At 38.6% G+C, this 20,346-nt stretch overlaps 1 protein-coding gene across 4 annotated transcripts in view; it reads left to right on the top strand.

Annotated features, from left to right (window-relative positions):
* cntn5 (contactin 5) overlaps window positions 1-20,346 on the top strand; it is a 223,615-nt gene that overhangs the window by 71,806 nt on the left and 131,463 nt on the right. For all 4 annotated transcript variants that reach the window (XM_047392397.1, XM_047392396.1, XM_047392398.1 and 1 more), the window contains 3 exons: window positions 2,143-2,352; window positions 9,500-9,623; window positions 9,717-9,892. In XM_047392397.1, the coding sequence (XP_047248353.1) occupies window positions 2,143-2,352; window positions 9,500-9,623; window positions 9,717-9,892 (510 nt within the window). The remainder of the gene's footprint in view (window positions 1-2,142; window positions 2,353-9,499; window positions 9,624-9,716; window positions 9,893-20,346) is intronic.

Below are 20,346 nucleotides of genomic sequence, written 5' to 3'. Positions count from 1 at the left end.
GTATTAAAGTTTAATTTCCAGATAGCCGGTTGATCCTTAAAATATAAAAATAGGTAAATAAAATTAGATTGTAACATAACCAAAAAGTAACATAACAGGTAAATTACAGCAGAACTAAATTCCACAGCAATGATTCTAGTATACATGCACTATTTCTAATAAGAGCACAATATAGGTGACACTAAAAATAAAAAATACGTGACAGCTGTGATGTTACACAAAATCGGTATCATTCAGCTGTTTTAAGACCTTGACATACCTCTTCTCATCCATGTTATGGCAGCCACTTGGATGTTGCAGACAAGCACATGTCACTGTTCATACCAGTGCATGAATACTATGTACTTGTCAACAAGACTAAAGACAGTTTATGTTATATGTAGAACTCTAATTTACTAATCCCAAGATATTGGATGGTCAACCCATGACCTCTGGAATATCACATCAAAATTCATAATGCTGATGGCTCGGCTATTCTAGGCATCCATAGATACAAACAGCTGTGTTTCGGTTAAGCAACACCTTGAAAAGGGTCTGAAGCATTTCAACGTTTTAATATTTTGTCACCTTATAGCCTCACATTTCAGTGCATTGTATTGAGAATTTATGTGACAAAAATACAACCAGAATACAAAATGGTCTACACCGATAGTCATGCTCAATACACAATAATTATGAATTCATTGCAAATGCATTCTGCCACATGGAAGTTTCATTTTCTATTCACTCATTCTTCTAAAAAATGCATGCTGTTCCATTAAAAATCAACGAGGACATGCATACGCACTTTTGAGGGATAGGGCATAAAATAACTAAATGTGATAGTTTTACATATTGTTCCAATTAGCTCTCTAAGAAAAAAAAAAATTCTTATGTCTGTATGACTTTCTGAAGTAGTGATAGGTTCAGTGTTATGTGTAGAGAAGATTAGGTGTACATCTCAACTGAGCTGATTTGTGACATGATAAACTGATTGTCTGCCAAGACTGCATCCAACTACCAATTACTTTGCTTTGCATTTATTTTGACTTACAATCCTTTAAATTTCAGAGTTCCATATCTTCCTGTACCCGAGAATATGTTAGACAGTAATTGCCTGCTCTCCGTTTTTAGATAGTAGTATTTTTGTGCTGACAAGTCCCTAAAGATACATAATTAATTCTCTGTTTTATTCAGTTCTTCCATAGTACTTTATCATGTAGAGCAAAACACTCCCACCCCCTTTTGTGGAACTCTGATTAGACTCTTGCTGTGCTTTAAGGTTCTAGTCTTTTGCATTTTAGTGTGAGCACTGTATCTGCATAGAATTGGCTTGCTATCTATTAACTGTTGTCTATTCTTACAGCTGTTTTGTACAGTTGCTCCCAAAATGATCTCTTATCTGTCAATCTTTGGGAAAAATTATTTGTGTAATTTTGAGTTGTGATTTTTATAGTTTAATGAGAGCACAACATGATGACTCAATAGACAACATAAAAAATTTTGATCCAGCAGGAACTGGTGGCTGGAAGTCCGATTCCCAGTAGCTTCATTGCCAGTCTGTCTTGGAGTACTTGGTACTGAAGGCAGAACTAAAGTTGACAAAGAGCAGCTCAAAAGTAAAGAAAGCATTTCATACAATGAAGAGTGACAGTCTCAACAAAAGTCCTTTAAGTTTTGACTTTTTATTCAGTTTATGATGTTAGGGATATAGAACTGAGAAGAATATAAAATCATTAAAACATTTATTGATAGTATAAGTTATATTTTGACTTATGATTGTATGAAAGACATTTGTTTTTAAAATAATCACTTTTTTAAAAATACTTTATTTCCTGTAATCAGTCATAAGAAAGTAAACTGTGTTCTATGAAACTGTAATCTTTACAACTCTGTCTGAAGTGAGGTACTCTTTTAATCATTCTGTTTTCTGCTCCACCATGTGATAAAAAGTTTATTGTTGTTCGGTTTCAAAGCAAGCAGGATGTTACTCATAATAGATCCAATAAACTATTATTTATTCTGTTCTAGTTTTGCATTATTTATTCTTAAGATAGCTGATATATCCATTTATTTTATCTTTGCCAAATTCAATCCTAATCCCACTGAAATATACCATAAAACATGACTCTGTACTGTCTATGTTCTATCTTTTTTCCCTAGAGTTTGCAGGAGCTGTTGCTGCACGGCCGATGTCATACGCTGCAGTGTTACGAATGAGACAAGACAGCTCTTCGTCAGTGCTCAACTCTCGCGGCAGACCTCAACAGCAGCACAGTGGTGGGCTGGTGACTCCTAACTGGCCTGCTTTCTCCAGTCACCCTCTGTCAGCCCTGAGTCTGCTCAGCTCTCAGGAGGACCTCAGGATTGAAGGTGAAATTAATGTTGCAGTCAAGCTCATGCTTTATTTGGCCTCATATGAAACAAGGCACAAAACGTGTGTTTTATTTTGTCTGTAATTCACTTTCATTGTAAAAATATGGCTGTACACAAAACTGAAATGTAAATACACAAAAACAGCTTTTTCAAAGAGCAATTCTAGAATTGTCTTTTTATGCATAATATTTTGCTGTAACTTTGCCTAAAAATAACGAATCTTAAAGCAATCTTTGACATTAATTACAAACTGTGATGTTTGTCTGTTAGATACTTAAAGCTAGAAGAGAAGGAAAGCAGAATATTTCACTATTTTCTGTAAGGAGCGGTTTTCCTAATTAGTTGTTAAATTAAACCCGCTAACCTCAAGAAGATGATTTCCTGTCAAAGGACAAGGATTACATTTTAATCCTTACAAAATGTAAGACCAGATTCTGTCAAACTTCAGTGTGGATTTTTAGTTATCTCAGTATTAAGATAAGTTTTAACAGACTGTAATCGTTTCAGCTCCTTCAAATAACCAAAATATAGGCAGGGTACTCCAGAGTTTGACTGAGTTCCTACACTCTGCTACCTCAGCTCCCTGCCAACACTCTGCCTTCAGCTTTCACGCACGTCTTGTCTGTCTGGATTTGATCTTGGAATGTGTCTTACCTATCTATTATCACAGTGCATCATCTGCACTGACCAGGTCATGGACTTTGTGAAATTGATGTAGGCCCATGCCTGTATTCAGCTCCGTTGTTTTCTTGTCAAGATATAATGGATATGTTTGCCCATGAGAAAGTTGTGTGGTTTCCCTTCACACAGTAGATAGCCTCAATATAAGAGTAATACATAATTTATATTAATTTCTTTGTGTACTGATTTTCAGTGGCATGTAAAGTTTTTCATGCCACTTTTTTGCATTTTGTAGCATTCCAACTACAAACTTCGTTATATGTTATTGAGATTTAATTAGATAGACCAACACAAAAAAGTGCAAAATTCAGAAGTTTTGGGAAGACCATACATGATCCCCCTGAGTCAATACTTAGAACTGCCTTTTGCAAAATAGCTCAAGGTAAGAAAGGATTGACTAGAGTAGTTATGTGAACAGCAATTTTCAAGTATTTATTTGTTTACAAAACCATTTTAAGCATCACACATTAAGCTCTCTTGTCTTTTAACAAAGAAATATGAATATCACAATCTCCAATTAGAGGATGTTCTACAGTTTGATTTTATTCCCACATTTCAAACTGAAATCTGTGGTGACACTGGATAAGTTTAAAGGTCTGTTGAAATCATTGAAATCTCCCATGGTTGTGTGCAAGTGTTCTATATAACCAATGTTTTTAATGTTAATTCTATCTCTTGACTCTCAGATGTAGGTCTTGAATTTGGATGGGCCATTCTAACACATTAATTGATCTAAACCATTCATTTGTTGCTCTTGTTAGATGTTTAGGTTCATTGGCATGCTATAGAGGGAACCTCTGAATTAGTCTTCCTGTGCTGTTTTGGGACCCACAGCCATGGAAACAACATTAAAACTCAGGTACAAACTTTTCTGGAATTTTCAAAATGAATTGCATTTAACCGACTTCCAGCTACTGAGGAGGGAGGGAGGGGGGTAGCTGCGGACTTCCAAAGATGCCACTGCCCGTATAAAACCGCCACCTTTCCAATGGTCCTTTCTCTTCCACTGCTCCTCTGGGGGACCAGGATAGGGGAGGCAGCGTGCTAATATCTCTTTGCTGGCAAACAGACATAGACTCTTCAAACTGGATCCAAGGGTGTCATAAGAACACACGATCATATGCAAAAGTTAAGTACTGATGAATTACTGTTGAAAGAATCCGGTATTCATTCATAAAAAGGGGAAATTAAGGTATAAGCATTGCAAGTGAAGTGAAGATGCAACTGGAGAGACTGAATCGAAATAAGGCTGCAGGTCCAGATCATGTCAGCCCTAGAGTCCTGAAGGCCTGTGCAGAGCAGCTCTGTGGGATTCTGCAGCACCTCTTCAACCTTAGCCTGGCCCAGAAGAAGGTTCCGGTGTTGTGGAAGACCTCCTGTCTCGTTCCGGTACCAAAGAAAACTCACTCATCAGTCCTCAATGACTATATACCTGTTTCCCTGACATCCCACATCATGAAGGTCCAAGAGAGACTCCTGTTGGCCCCCCTGAGTAAGCAAACAGTAAACCATCAGGACCCCCTTCAGTTTGCTTATTGCTGTGGAGTTGGAGTTGAAGATGCCATCATACACCTGCTTCAACAAACCCACTGTCATCTGGACAAACCCAGCAGCACTGTGAGGATCATGTTCTTTGATTTCTCCAGTGCATTTAATACAATCCAACCTGATTTGCTTTGTCAGAAACTCCAGAAGACTCAGGTGGAGGCCTCAACAATCTCCTGGATCAAAGACTACCTGACAAACAGACTACAGTTTGTGAGACTGAAGGGTTGTGAGTCTAACCAGGTAGTCAGCAGCACAGGAGCACCACAGGGGACTGTACTCTCACCATTCCTTTTCACTCTGTACACCTCAGACCTCCAGTACAAGACAGACTCCTGTCATCTGCAGAAATACTCAGATGATTCTGCAGTGGTGGGGTGGATCAGAGATGGACAATAAGCTGAGTACAGGAAGGTGGTGGACCACTTTGTGGCATGGTGTGGAAACAATCATCTCATTTTGAACGTGACTAAAACAAAGGAGAAGATTGTAGATTTTAAGAGAAACAGGAATAAGTCAAAAACTATTTCTATCACGGGAGAAGAAGTGGAGGTGGTGGAGTATAAATATATTGGTGTTCACCTGGACAACATACTAGAGTGGAGATGCAACTGTGAAGCCATCTACAAGAAGGGACAGAGCAGACTGTACTTCTTGAGGAAGCTTAGGTCCTTTGGTGTTTGCAGCAAGATGCTGCATATCTTCTATAAGTATGTTGTGGAGAGTGTGATCTCTTCTGCCATCATCTGCTGGGGAAGCAGCATCAGAGCCAGGGACTTAAAAAAGCTCAACAAGCTGATAAAAAAGGCTGGCTCTGTTCTGGGGACTCCTCTGGAACCACTGGAGATCATTGTGGAAAGACGGATTCTTCATAATATGAAGAACATTATGGAGAACCCTGAGCATCCTCTTCATGAGACTGTCCTACAACAACAGAGTGTCTTCAGTCACAGGCTTCTTCAGATCTGCTGTAAGACGGAGCACTACAGGAGATCCTTCCTGCCCACAGCCATCAGCATCTACAACGGCTCTTTCAGGAAACCTTCATAATGAGCTACAACAACATTTAATTTCCCTTTGGGATTAATAAAGTATTTTTGAATTGAATTGAATTGAATTTACTTTCTCTCTGAAGCCTGCACAAGCAAACTGTGTTCCAGAGAATTCCCTGCAGAGACGCGGTCTCTACAAGCCGAGTCTGAAGGAAGGACAACGGCCCCGCATCACTGTAGTTATGGTAATGGTGCAGTTGGTTGGCGGACAGAACGAGCTGTCTTTCATCCACTGCTCCGGAGGTTACCCTCTGTCTGCGCTTATGCATTTTAACCCTTTTATTGACTTTTATTGGTATTTTTAAAGGTGTGTGTTTGATTCTGGTGATAAGCTATCAGCTTCTTTTGTTAGCTTTCACTGCTAACAAGCTAAGAACACGTGCTTGCCTGCTAAAGAATATTTAACAGAAAGGTTGTTAGTTTTCAAGCTAGTAAATAATAGTCCCTAAACATTATTTTCCAAATTCTGCTGACTAAGTAAACACCATTAAGCCCCATTTCTCCAGAAAAATTTGGGTTTTTTCCAAAATACCTCTTTAAATATTTGACCATTTTCCTTAATAATATTTCTTTAAATATTATTTCAATAAGTAAAGGCAGCTAATGAGACACCGTTGAGAAATGGTCATCCAGAAGGTTGGTTTTATTATTATTTAAAACATTATTTTATTAAAATAATATTTTATCTGATCTTGCATTGTGAATGGTTGTCTAAACGTTTGCTGATTATTGTCTAAGTTGGTTCCAAGACTAACTTCACTTCATTTCCAGATTCTTCAAGATAATCCTTGGTTCTCAAACATAAACATTGCATGGTAATGTTGCATCACTCTTTTCTTTTGGTCATGATTTTCAATCATCTTTAATTAAGTTGTTTATATTGTACATAGTCCATTAGTCTTTGTTGTTCTTTAATTTTGCTTAGTACTTTAGTTGGATTGTTTTAGCATAGTAAAGAGTTTGTTGATTAAAATATGTTTGACTTTGAGTTGACTTATTTCTGTAAATAAATTATTGTATTTTAAGAAATTGTGTGAATTCATTCCATGTGTGTGCAGAGTTTATGCTGTTCAATAATGTCAGAACTTGATACACTATTTGTTAAGCCATAATGTTTTAGGTGTCACACATTGAAAGGCTGCTTACCAATAAAATTTGTATCAACTTGGGTGGACATAAAATGACCTTTATAAATCTGATATAGATCTTAGTGACCTGGATCATTAAGCTTAGCGATAGTAGTAATGTGGAAATCATGATAATGAATACAAAACATAGTAGTGAGGATAATGCTTATTCACATTTGATAACTTTATTGCAGTATTCAATAATCCCATCACAATATCATGCTCTTCTAATATTGTACAGCCCCACATAAAGGCCAGATTTGTGAATTGCACTACTAATAGTTGACCTATCCAGAGATTCTCCCACATAAGCTGTGGATTTCTGCAGTTTCTCCAGAGTAAACATAGGCCTCTTGGCTGCTTTTCTTGATAATGCTGCTCTGTCACAAAAATTCCGAAGAAAATACATAGAGGCGGGTAGTTGCAATGTGTCAAAGTGTGAAAAAGTGATGGTGTAGGAATAATTGTGCAAGGTACTGTAAAGAACAAGTATTTATTGAGATTAAAAAGCATACATTAGGGCTTTAACACATCATTATTCAGTTTGTGTTTCTGAATCTAAACTGCATTTTTTCAGTATTCATTTAATACTGAAACTTTCTTCCTGCATTGCACTTGTAAAAAAAATAAAGTTGTCATTGTGTATATATTTTTTGAATTGTGTTACCTTTAGTTCCCAATAGGGCCAGGTTGATGATGTGTATGATGCAATCAAGGTTTGGGGATTCTGTATAGCTACATCCATATTTATAGCCTATTGTGTTGCATTAAAATCTCTTTTATTGACCAAACAGTGATAGATTTGTTGATGTCATTATATTATTTCATTTATTCTTTAAGGTGAAACAGAAAATGCACGTATGATGGAAACATTCAGAATAACCTAGAAGCAATTATTCTGTTTTAAATTTAATTTAACTGTATGATCCATATGGTTTTATTTAAAAAAGGAATTATTGTCAAACTGCAATAATTCAGAGCTAAATTGCACAGATGCAACAAATCAATCCCGTTGAGTGTATATGACTGAGAAGACAGTTAAGCCCCATGGAAGTAATGTGAAAGTGTTGAGAATTCAATTTTTTCATTTCTTTTTAACACCACCAACGCTTCTAACTATGGGCTGTAACACAGCATGCTTTGCAACTTAATACTGGTGAATTTTCCTCCAGTGATTTGGATATTACTTCAAAAGCTTTTCATTTCCCTGTAGAGCAATGCAATGGTGACAAAGGCTTGGTGCAATTGTATACACAGTGAGAGAAAAGCCTTGACTCTAATTCTGACATCAGGTCTTTTCTGAATGGTAGCAGGTATGCAAGATTGAGTGACTTCCATGTTTGCAATGAGGGTGCTCCAGATCTACCTAAAAGCCAGCGAGTGTTATGTTTCAATAGACAGGGCAATATACAGATAAATCTGAACACAGAGATAATTTGTTTGTTGGATGTACTGTCTTCATGAATTTTCAGCATCATAAGAAAATGCAAGGTTACGCTGGTTCTTTTGTACATTTTAACACTCAGTAACGCAATATATAAAACAATATATGTGAAAAGTTGTCTAGTGCATGATTCAGTCCTTGTTGAAGGCCCTACATAGCAGCATAAACTGCAATAGCAGAAGTGATTTGTAACAGGACCTGTCAGACAGTAAAACTAGACCAACAAACATACAGTATGCTAAAGATTATATTATATTTCAGTTCATGTTTATTTTTAAAACCTCTGGAGTTCTGAATAACTTTTTTTATCAACTATAACACAGATTTTAATTATTGGGGGAGAAAAAACAAAGAACATTTAAATAATTTTATTGTTGTATTTAATCTATAATAAAACTGACCGAAATATTCGGTCCCCAGAATATTATATCTTTTTACAGAGCTGCTTTTTATAAAGTAAGAGGGAGAGTATAATAAGCTCATCTTAGCTGGTTAATTAGTCAGGCCAACTACTTGGGTAGCCAGCCTGCAGTCAGATGCTTGACAGACATGTCGCTTGTAACTTGCCAAATGTAGTTCTAAAATAGTTACCTTAAAAGGAGTGATAGGTGCCACTCTGTTATTTTTCACGTAGTGACAGTCAGTCCTTTAACAACCAACGATATTTCTAAACAGATAAATTAGTCTTTCTTGTAAGCATTTACAACATGTTCTATTTTTTGCCCACTGACCATCAGTGGAAAGCAGAAATCCAAATCCAAAAACCTAGCCAAAGTGGATATCAAGCCAGGGAGATAACTAATGTTCAGTTTGTACTGTGCTCTACCAAACTTGGCTGAGAGCTACTACTGCAGAGTTAAAGTCTCACTTATCTCACTTAACTCACTCATCTCTTTAGGCAAACTGCGCTGGGTCTAAAGGTGTAAATGTAATTTGGCACTAGCTCACCTGAACAAAAAAAATGGTATTATAGCTCTCATTTTCAGTTAATCATACTGAACAGGATTAACTGTAAAGTCTCAGAGGCTCACTTCACACATACGTGTAATTTGTTATCTCTCATTTGGGCTTTTTTCAGGCATGCCTCCTAGTGCCTTTTAACAGTCTAAAAAATATGCCGCCTGCATTCTGACTCCATTTAGCTGTTTCCAATTCAATCACCGCATGGTGCTGTACATCTTTCCTTTCTGTTCCTAATTGTAAGGTAATTCGACTATAAAACTGGTTGGCACTCCTGCCGTGAACCAAGCAATTATCGTCATCTCTTTCTATTTTCCTTTTGTTTTGTCTTTCAGAAAATGAAGAGTTTGGGCCTGTTTTTGTCCAGGAGCCAGATGATGTTATTTTTCCATTGGATTCTGATGAAAAGAAAGTGATGATACATTGTGAGGCACGGGGGAATCCACCACCCACATACAGGTGTGTATTTTTTTGTCTCCACTACTTATTTCAAACATCATTAGTATGCAGTTTATTACAAACATATTAACATTCCCTTCTTATGTTTTTCAGTTGGTACATCAATGGGACAGAAGTAGATTCAAAGACAGACTACCGCTACAGCTTCATTGATGGAGATCTCATTATTACAAATGCAAGTGAGATCACTGACAATGGGAAGTATCAGTGTCAAGTTGAGAACAGCTACGGAATCATCCTTAGTCGAGAGGTTCTACTTCAGTTTGCATGTGAGTATTCTTCAAAATCCCTCCTTCAAGGGATGTAACAATATGAAATGCTCTGGCATTAATGTTATTTGGGAATTAATCTTAGTTATCAATATTGTCATTGTTTTGTTAAAATGTGTTGACAATCAGAAAAGTTCCAAAATCCCATTTTTCCAAATCCAACCCAAGTTTCAAGTCTGTAACGACATTGTATGTAATTTGCATATCGGCTGCATGCCTGCTTATCTGCTTAAAACACAGAGTTGCTGCAGGTCATGAATTTCAATCTATCTCCTTAAACCACATTTTTTCATTATTGTCATTTCTCAGAACACTCAGTAAACCTGTAAAAAACTGTTCAATGAGATATTTTACCTTACCATAATACAATATAAGAGACACTAAGAGAAAAACCACTAGAATTACAGTGTTTTCCTGCAGAATAAATGTTATCAACGTATTATTATCATTATTATTATTATTATTGTTAATTGTAGTAGCAAAATAAGTATGCATGGTTTTTTTTGGGTTTTTTTTTAGGTTGGTGCTGCTGTCTTTTCATCTGTACATGTGTAGTTGCCTAACTTTTGTCTGTAATGAATCAGCACCAAGCCTTAAGATTATTTACTCACTATTTAGGCAAGGCATCTAGAACATTCAAGCCAGACCACATCCATCTGGGTGCAAGTTAGGTTTCTTTGCAGTAGCCGCTAGCTAGCTGGAGGCAGAGGACCACTTCTGCTGTTTCTTTTTGTGTGTAATAAAGAGACAAATTTCTTGACAAAGCTTCCATTGCTCAATTTTAAACTCCTTTATATAGCTGCATTTAAAACTTGTCTCTCTTTCAATAATTTTACTGAGTTTTTAGTAGCACTGTAATCATGTGCAGTTTTTATTTTAATTTCACGGTAAGACTTTGATAAAAAAGGAAATTGTATCATGGTTATCATTTTTTCTCCCATGGTTATCATTAAAATCTGTCTTCCTTTCACCTCTAATTCTAGCATCTTTTTACAGTTTAATATCTAAAATTTTATCAGATGCACAAAAATGTAATTCTGTAGTGAAATAAAAGTCTGTATCCACAGCTTTACATTGTCAAACTGACTTTTTTAATGAAACACTTAATATGCTCCCAGCATTTTTCCCCATCTAAATGAAATTATACCTGCTTGGTTCCAGTGGTAAATAAACACAACACGGTCTGCAGTAGGGTTAAGATGTTGAATGCAGTTCCCACAGGCTTTGTCTGATGCTGTATATTTACGCTGCTAACTGGGCGTGTGCCCTTTGCTGTGTCTCAGTAGTAAATGAGAGCCAAAAGCACATTTTTCCCATGGTAAACCCCCTGGCCCACCTCCAAAGCATCATCAGGGGCTAAAGCAGCACCTAACAAAAGAGCAATGATACTAAGCTCAGAGAAGAAGTCACTGCTGGTGCACTCTATGTTTTCGTTGGAGCAATGAGCAAAACAGCCTTATTGGTAACTTACAGAAAACTTACTGCGCTCAGTCACTGAACTGTAACTGGGAACAAAAGTATATGGCATTTTGTTTTTTGGGGAGCTAACATTTGTGACATAATTACCTAAATGACAAATGCATTAATTAACCTGAAGCAATATTACTGTGAAAATGTTTTCAACCAACCCATTGAACCAAGCATTATTGTGATCTTTTAAAAGGGGCTTAACAAATAGTTCTACATTCTTTTTTCCTTTTTTGGAGCCTGCATGCCTATTTTCAACCATTCTCATAGCTGCATAGTTAATAAATAACAGTTAGGTAGCCTGACAAGTAAAACATTATTGTAAAAATGGTCAGATAATAGAACGAAAATGACTGGATTAAATGATTTGAGACAAAATCACTTGTAAGCTTTAGAAAATGGTGTTTTAGACCACTTAAAATATTACAGAATCTGGCTCCTTGGAAGGAAAATATGAACAAATTAGTTATTTTTCAATGCTTCCCACAGCTCTACATATTGGGTGGGGGGATTTTAGTGGCACACAAACTAGAAAATGTCCTCTGTATATATAAAAAAGTGAGAGAGCAGTGAGCAATTTCATCTAGGTTTCTCTAATTTTGTACACATAAATGAAGAGTGGCTGCCTAATACAATACCTGGAAAATTAGGGTTGGTGCTACTGAAGATTTGTCCAAGGAATTCAGATTAGTAGGCTAGTTTACTTGTGGAAAACTACACATTAATTTTTGATTTTGTTATCTGGAGCTTTTGTTGTTTCAAATAACTTTGTTATATTTTCTATTTGAGGAAGAAGTTATGGCAGCTTGTGTTACCCCTTTTGGCTAAAATACCTTCAGAAGGAAACTCCATGCAGACATCTACCAGTTTCTGAAATCAATCTGAGGAATGTTTGACCCTTCTTGCATATACAGCCCATTAGATGTCAACCCTCAGCATCTACATGAGATCAAGATCTGGGCCCTCATGTACGAAAGAGCGCGCAGCTTTCATATTAAAAGTTGGTGTTAGAGAGAAGTTGTAAAACTTGCTGCGCACAAAAAAACTCAGATGTACGAAACTGTGCGTAGACATATCACCGCTCCTGTAGTCTTCATACATCCCAATTTGCACTGAATTCTGCACAGTTCCACGTTGCGCTTGAACCTCCCGGTCTCCACCCATAAATACACATGCAGAGTAGTATAAATAACCGGAAGGCACCCACCACGTGTCCCAATAACCCTGGCAACAGGGGCGGGAAGGGAAGAAGAAGGAGATTAACGTATTATTATGAAATACAAATCTCACTGTGCGAGAGGCAAAAAAGTTCAAATTCATTTGTCAGCATTTCCCCCAGTATAAGAAATAGATTTTAATACATTGTGATGGCCCCCTCCAGTCCTCTAGGTGTCTGTCTCATTTTCTTTCAGGAAGCACTTGGATGGTTTGGCCGCCTAATTGAATACACTGGGCTGGCGTTAAAAGGCTGGCTTCCAGCCAGTTACGCCCTGCTTGGTATGGCTCCAGATTAGACCTGGGTGGAGCAGGCATCAGTGCTGTTGCACTTATTTTTCAAACTGGATTTTGTGATCCTCACAGATTCTCTTAATAAACTATATTTCTTATAGATCCGCTCGTCTGTCTCCCATTTTTGTCATAACATGGTAGGAACATGGTAGGAACAACATTTGTTTTAGCAGTTTAGGCTATGTGTTAAATCCAAATGGTGCCATCTACCTTCTCCATTGAGCTCAATTATAGTTGCCGTGAATATTCCGCAAATATTTCTATTAGGAAGACTATCACCGCACAAACTACGTGAAGTCCTTTAAGTCTTTAAAACCATTCAGGATGTCACATAAAAAAGCAGATGGCTGGCTTCTAATGTGATGCTTTTTGTCCATTGTGCACGAGCCTGGTTGAGGTTTGTTCCCAACACAAATATTAGAACAATTCTAATTATTATTATAGTATAAAGGAATCATAAGTTGATGAGGCCAACGTGCCATTACGTTTGTGGGACACATTCACGCATCACAAGGTTGCACATATATTGAATGAAGATGCTTTCTATCCACAAAAGAAAATAAATTTACAGATGGTGTCCTTAAAGCAGCAAAAAGCTCTGATTACACTGAGAAACCAGCAAATTGCTAAAAATTGCAATATAACGTTTACCATTTTAGCCACACTTTAGAGGAATTTAATATACGGATGAGGCCCTCCCATATGGCTGGCATGACCCAGCTCGGGGATGACCGTTAAATACATGACCTGTCATTCAGCTTCTTCTGAAAAGCGCCGGTTGAAAGGACCACAGTCTAGTGAGAACTTAAACTGGCACCGGCGCCGACGCATGGATCCTCCTGCTATCCCTCTGTAACACTGAGGGCAGCTCTGTGCAGAGTTCCAAAATAATTGCCCTGGGCAATCTAAAGTAGCTAATAGGACATGCCATCACGACCAGAGACAGAGAATCCAAATTCAGCCAAACACAAAGTGATAAGTTAAAAGGTTTATTCAGAAACTCAGGATCAGAGAGCAGGAGAACAGCAGTCAGCTTCCAGGAACCACTGAGAACAGAAAGACTAGTTAGTGGCTGAATAAAACTCAGGATTTGCAAGGAGTTAGATAAAGCCACCAACCTTCTCAGTCTGGGGATGAGGCACAGAATCCAGAGGAGGAAGTGATCCAGACAGTTAATGAGGAAGCGTCCAACAGACTGAGGTCGGATTGCTGACTGATCCAAATCCTCTGAGGAATCAGCTGAAGCTGTGACAGGAACACAGAGAGCTGTGATTGTCCTCTTGACAATAATTCCAGGCGGACTAGAGAGCCAGGCGGGCTCAGGCTGAATAAACCAGTGGTTAGGCTGAGGCGTAAATCCAGGGACAGAAACAGGGTTGCATTCCATGGCTAGAGGTGTCAGACAAGGGGCAGGCAGAGGCAGAAAACAGAGTCGAAATCCAGAAATCCAATCCATCAGACAAGGGGCAGGCAAGAAGGCAAAATCCGTGAGGCAAGGCAAGGTCAGAGAACAAGATCAAAAAGGAAGGAACGCTGAATAACTACTCACAAACGTTTTTGAAAATCTGGCACCGTCTGCCTGTCGGATGGCTGTATATAACTGCAGCTCCACAGGTGTGTGGCATGACGGTGATTGCGCAGCAGCAGACAGGTGAAGCTGATGAGTTGATTGCATGAGTGAGAGCAGAGCAGGCAGACGGGCCAGAATCATAACACATGCATCATCATGTACCGGCATGTACCCATCGTTCCACAACTACGCGCAACTTTACGGAGCTTTTTATGGACATGTGTGATTATCTACAGCTTGTTGACCTTAGGAATCATCAAACCTAACTTGTTTAGAATCTGCTGATCAGGCATGGTGCTGGTGGTGTAGGGGTTAAGCGAACCGGCCGACCTGGGTTTGAGACCCAGAGACCTTTGCCGAATGTCTACCCCATCTCTGTCCCCCTATTTCCTGTCTTCCTAGTGTTGGAAAAATTGAAAAATAAAGACCTCTACTGATGCAAAAAAATATTTTAAAGTAATCTGCTGGTCTGACACAGTTTTCTTTTTCAGTGAGAATGAAAGTGCCCCTTAGATGATTCACGTGGATTTCATGCATCCGACTAAGGTTTTTTCCATAATTTTCTGAGGTGTGTTATGTTATTGTATGAGGCCAAATGTGATTCAGTTGATATCGCTCGGGTTTAAACCATAAAAGCTCAAACTCATGAAAAAGCATCAGGTTTGATGCTCCATGAAATTAATAAAACTGAATGGAGTCATATTTCAGTGTATTCAGCTGTGTTTTAGTTCTCTGTAGTTTGTTGATGTCGATTGGAAACGTTTGCGTGGCTTCCGCACGTTTTCATGGCAGGTCAAAGTTTGCGTGAATTTTAGCACACTTTCACACAATTTACTTGCCGAATTGTGTGCAAAATACTGTGCCGCAAGATTTTTGTGCGTAAGTACGCTTCGTACATGAGGCCCCTGGTCTTTGCCTCAGTCGAGGATTCTCCATTTCTTGATGGTCAGTCAGTCCTTGGTGGATTTACTGATTTGTTCTGGGTCATTGTCATGTTGCAGCGCCCAGTTCTACATTAACTTTATGTTTTGTACAGTTGTTCTCACATTTTGCTCACGCACCCTCTGATACATGGGAGAATTCATGGTGGATTCCTTGATGGTAAGCTGGTCAGGTCCTGGTGCCGCAAAGCATCCGCAAACTATTTCCATCTCTGCGTGTTACCGGTAGTATAAGGGTTTTTTCCTGGAATGCAGTACTTTAATTGGTTTATGCCAAGCATGTCCTCTGTTCTGGTGTCCAAATAGATCAGAGCTGTCGTAAGAACATTGTTACAGAAATCCTGATCATTGTTTACATTCTATCTAGCAAACTTTGGCAGCGATTTCCTTCTTGCACACCTCCATTAGAAGTTAAATTGGTGCAGTCTCTTCTGATTCTATAGTCATGCACATTACTATCAACAGTAACAAAGGCCTGCTGTAGGTTATGTGATGGTATTTCAGGGGTTTTTGGAGACTTTTCTAAGCACCTTGCAGTCTGCTCTCAGGATGAACTTGCTTTGACCTCCTTACCTGGGTGTATTGACAATTGTTATAAATGTTATCCATATGGAGACCTTTATATAGTGGAATGGCTGATTTCAAATTATTTTATGACCTCTTTAAATCCCCTTCCATAAGCTGGTATACCTGATGTGATACAGCGAAGAGTAATTTTTGCCACAAATGTAGGGGTGTGCTAATTTATTCCTCACCAGAAATGTAATTGTGTTTTTTAATAATAAAACAATAAAATATTTTTTTTATTACAGTTTCCAGAAAAGTTTTTAAATAATTATTTAAAAATTAGGAGTTTCCTTTGAGTTTTAGATGTGCTATTTCAAACAGATCAGATTGTTAGAGGCTGATTAAGAAACACAAATTGTTTCTACAATTGAATAAACCTCAATGTCTCTGGAATTGAATATAATGTTACAAAAGTGTATTTAAATTCAGAAATTGATTGTTGTTCCATTGTAATTCTTGGGGGCTTCTCTTTGTTTTCCTCCCACCATTTAAAAACAGATATGTTTTTAAATGTTAACAGGTTTTATTCCTGATTCCAAATGTATGTGTGAGTGTAAAAAGTAGGTTTGTGAAATGAATGTATGAATGAACTGGTCTCAGTATCAAATATAAGACAGATTGTACTGGCAGACAGAAATACCCAGATGGTAAAGCACAGATACAAGTAAAAAAATAAAAAATAAATAAAAGAGTGCTGCTACATTAGGAGCAACACGAGCTGCATTCCAACCAATATGCCTTCATCTTTCTAGATCATTTCCTCCTCCTCACTTTGGTCGAAGGTCACATATGTGTCGAAGACTGAGCTTGAGAAATGCAACCTGCCTGAGAATGAGCTGTGTAACATTTAGATGCTCATTTATTTGCTTCGTGTTGAGACAGGGACAGGTGTTTACACTTTTGCATAAATACTATTCGCTGGCTTGGATTATCCATCAAATTCATAATTAAGATATTTTTCACATTTTTGCTGACAGTGTGTTCTTCATATGACAGGAATGCTTTGCAATAACCCTTGCTTATTTATTTTGTATTGCAGAGAAGGTGTTGAAGCTTTTATCATCCACATTTTCATCTTTCAAACTAAAATTAGTGTGGCTGTGATGATTAAAGCTCAAACCTAATTTGACTGGCAGAGCAAAGGAGGGTTTTATGATCTGTGTCAGTAATTGCTTGCTTTTATAACACCAAGCATAAGGGGCTAGTTTATCAAACCCCTGTGCAATTTCTGCCAGAACATTGCGCCAAATAACTTGAATGTACTCATGTAAATGAACTATTCTTAAAATTCATGTCATGTATTTTTTTCCTGTTTAATCCAGTCAATCCCAAAAATTTTGTTGCTTATAAATGAGTGTCATGTGACTCAAATCCCAAAAAAAAAAACAATCAAACTCTTTCAACTGAACTGGCTAACTGCAGTTCGTAAGTGTGTATTACATTATACAGGGGTTGGACAATGAAACTGAAATACCTGTCATTTTAGTGTGGGAGGTTTCATGGCTAAATTGGACCAGCCTGGTAGCCAGTGTTCATTGATTGCACATTGCACCAGTAAGAGCAGAATGTGAAGGTTCAATTAGGAGGGTAAGAGCACAGTTTTGCTCAAAATATTGAAATGCACACAACATTATGGGTGACATACCAGACTTCAAAAGAGGACAAATTGTTGGTGCACGTCTTGCTGGCGCATCTGTGACCAAGACACCAAGTCTATGTGATGTATCAAGAGCCACAGTATCCAGGGTAATGTCAGCATACCACCAAGAAGGACGAACCACATCCAACAGGATTAACTGTGGATGCAAGAGGAAGCTGTCTGAAAGGGATGTTCGGGTGCTAACCCGGATTGTATCCAAAAAACATAAAACCACGGCTGCCCAAATCACGGCAGAATTAAATGTGCACCTCAACTGTCCTGTTTCCACCAGAACTGTCCGTCGAGAGCTCCACAGGGTCAATATATCAACGGCCGAGCTGCTATAGCCAAACCTTTGGTCACTCATGCCATTGCCAAACGTCGGTTTCAATGGTGCAAGGAGTGCAAATCTTGGGCTGTGGACTATGTGAAACATGTATTGTTCTCTGATGAGTCCACCTTTACTGTTTTCCCCACATCCGGGAGAGTTACGGTGTGGAGAAGCCCCAAAGAAGTGTACCACCCAGACTGTTGCATGCCCAGAGTGAAGCATGGGGGTGGATCAGTGATGGTTTGGGCTGCCATATCATGGCATTCCCTTGGCCCAATACTTGTGCTAGATGGGCGCGTCACTGCCAAGGACTACCGAACCATTCTTGAGGACCATGTGCATCCAATGGTTCAAACATTGTATCCTGAAGGCGATGCCGTGTATCAGGATGACAATGCACCAATACACACAGCAAGACTGGTGAAATATTGGTTTTATGAACATGAAAGTGAAGTTGAACATCTCCCATGGCCTGCACAGTCACCAGATCTAAATATTATTGAGCCACTTTGGGGTGTTTTGGAGGAGCGAGTCAAGAAACGTTTTCCTCCACCAGTATCACGTAGTGACCTGGCCACTATCCTGCAAGAAGAATGGCTTAAAATCCTTCTGATCACTGTGCAGGACTTGTATATGTCATTCCCAAGATGAATTGACGCTGTATTGGCCGCAAAAGGAGGTCCTACACCATACTAATAAATTATTGTGGTCTAAAACCAGGTGTTTCAGTTTCATTGTCCAACCCCTGTAGGTCTTCTGTAGAACAGCATGGCATCAAGATTTCTAAAGTCTTGTCTTTTACCCATGAACTTTAGGAGTTGTATATCTCAAACAGACATTTACTGTTAAATTCTTTGAGCAGATATGGCAGATCGATTTATTTTTCCCCTGAGAATTGACAAAATAAAAGTTAATTAAGTTTTATTTTTCTGAAACCTCCTGCTCCCCCAGCCACACACCAGTTTTTCTGTGATGGCTTTTTCATCTAACCTCTGAGTGAAAGTGCTGAGTTGTCCACTGAAATCAATAGCTTTAGTTTACCTTACTTGTATGTGTGGCAGAACTGAACTGAATTCTAGTTGCCATGCAACCAGTAGCTTTCTTCAAGACGTCATTTTCAATTTGACATACATATGTTACATGGGGGAAGTCTTAGGCAGCAGACAAGCAGCATAACACTTTAACTATATCTAACAGCAGGGTTTTGCTTTATGTCTGTGGCCCACTGGACTGTCATTTCCTAATGTTATTTAATGGCCTGTGTATGATGTGCATCAGCAAAGGTACAGAATTCAGTGTTTTTTTTTTATCTGCATCTCATTGGATTAGGCTTGTCCTGATAACTTTTTTTTTGTCCTTGATACTGATCTTGAGAATTTGCCAATATTGTTTTTATACTTTATTAAAGCTATGTATATGCAGTAAAATCATATATGTCTCATCAGTACAGGTCCTTCTCAAAATATTAGCATATTGTGATAAAGTTAATTATTTTCCATAATGTCATGATGAAAATTTAACATTCATATATTTTAGATTCATTGCACACTAACTGAAATATTTCAGGTCTTTTATTGTCTTAATACGGATGATTGTGGCATACAGCTCATGAAAACCCAAAATTCCTATCTCACAAAATTAGCATATTTCATCCGACCAATAAAAGAAAAGTATTTTTAATACAAAAAACGTCAACCTTCAAATAATCATGTACAGTTATGCACTTAATACTTGGTCGGGAATCCTTTGGCAGAAATGACTGCTTCAATGCGGCGTGGCATGGAGGCAATCAGCCTGTGGCACTGCTGAGGTCTTATGGAGGCCCAGGATGCTTTGATAGCGGCCTTTAGCTCATCCAGAGTGTTGGGTCTTGAGTCTCTCAACGTTCTCTTCACAATATCCCACAGATTCTCTATGAGATTCAGGTGAGGAGAGTTGGCAGGCCAATTGAGCACAGTGATACCATGGTCAGTAAACCATTTACCAGTGGTTTTGGCACTGTGAGCAGGTGCCAGGTCGTGCTGAAAAATGAAATCTTCATCTCCATAAAGCTTTTCAGCAGATGGAAGCATGAAGTGCTCCAGAATCTCCTGATAGCTAGCTGCATTGACCCTGCCCTTGATAAAACACAGTGGACCAACACCAGCAGCTGACACGGCACCCCAGACCATCACTGACTGTGGGTACTTGACACTGGACTTCTGGCATTTCCTTCTCCCCAGTCTTCCTCCAGACTCTGGCACCTTGATTTCCGAATGACATGCAGAATTTGCTTTCATCCGAAAAAAGTACTTTGGACCACTGAGCAACAGTCCAGTGCTGCTTCTCTGTAGCCCAGGTCAGGCGCTTCTGCCGCTGTTTCTGGTTCAAAAGTGGCTTGACCTGGGGAATGCGGCACCTGTAGCTCATTTCCTGCACACGCCTGTGCAC

This window comes from Girardinichthys multiradiatus, chromosome 18 (genome assembly GCF_021462225.1).
Source record: "Girardinichthys multiradiatus isolate DD_20200921_A chromosome 18, DD_fGirMul_XY1, whole genome shotgun sequence".
NCBI lineage: Eukaryota > Metazoa > Chordata > Actinopteri > Cyprinodontiformes > Goodeidae > Girardinichthys > Girardinichthys multiradiatus.
This window is presented reverse-complemented; position numbering and strand designations above follow the sequence as displayed.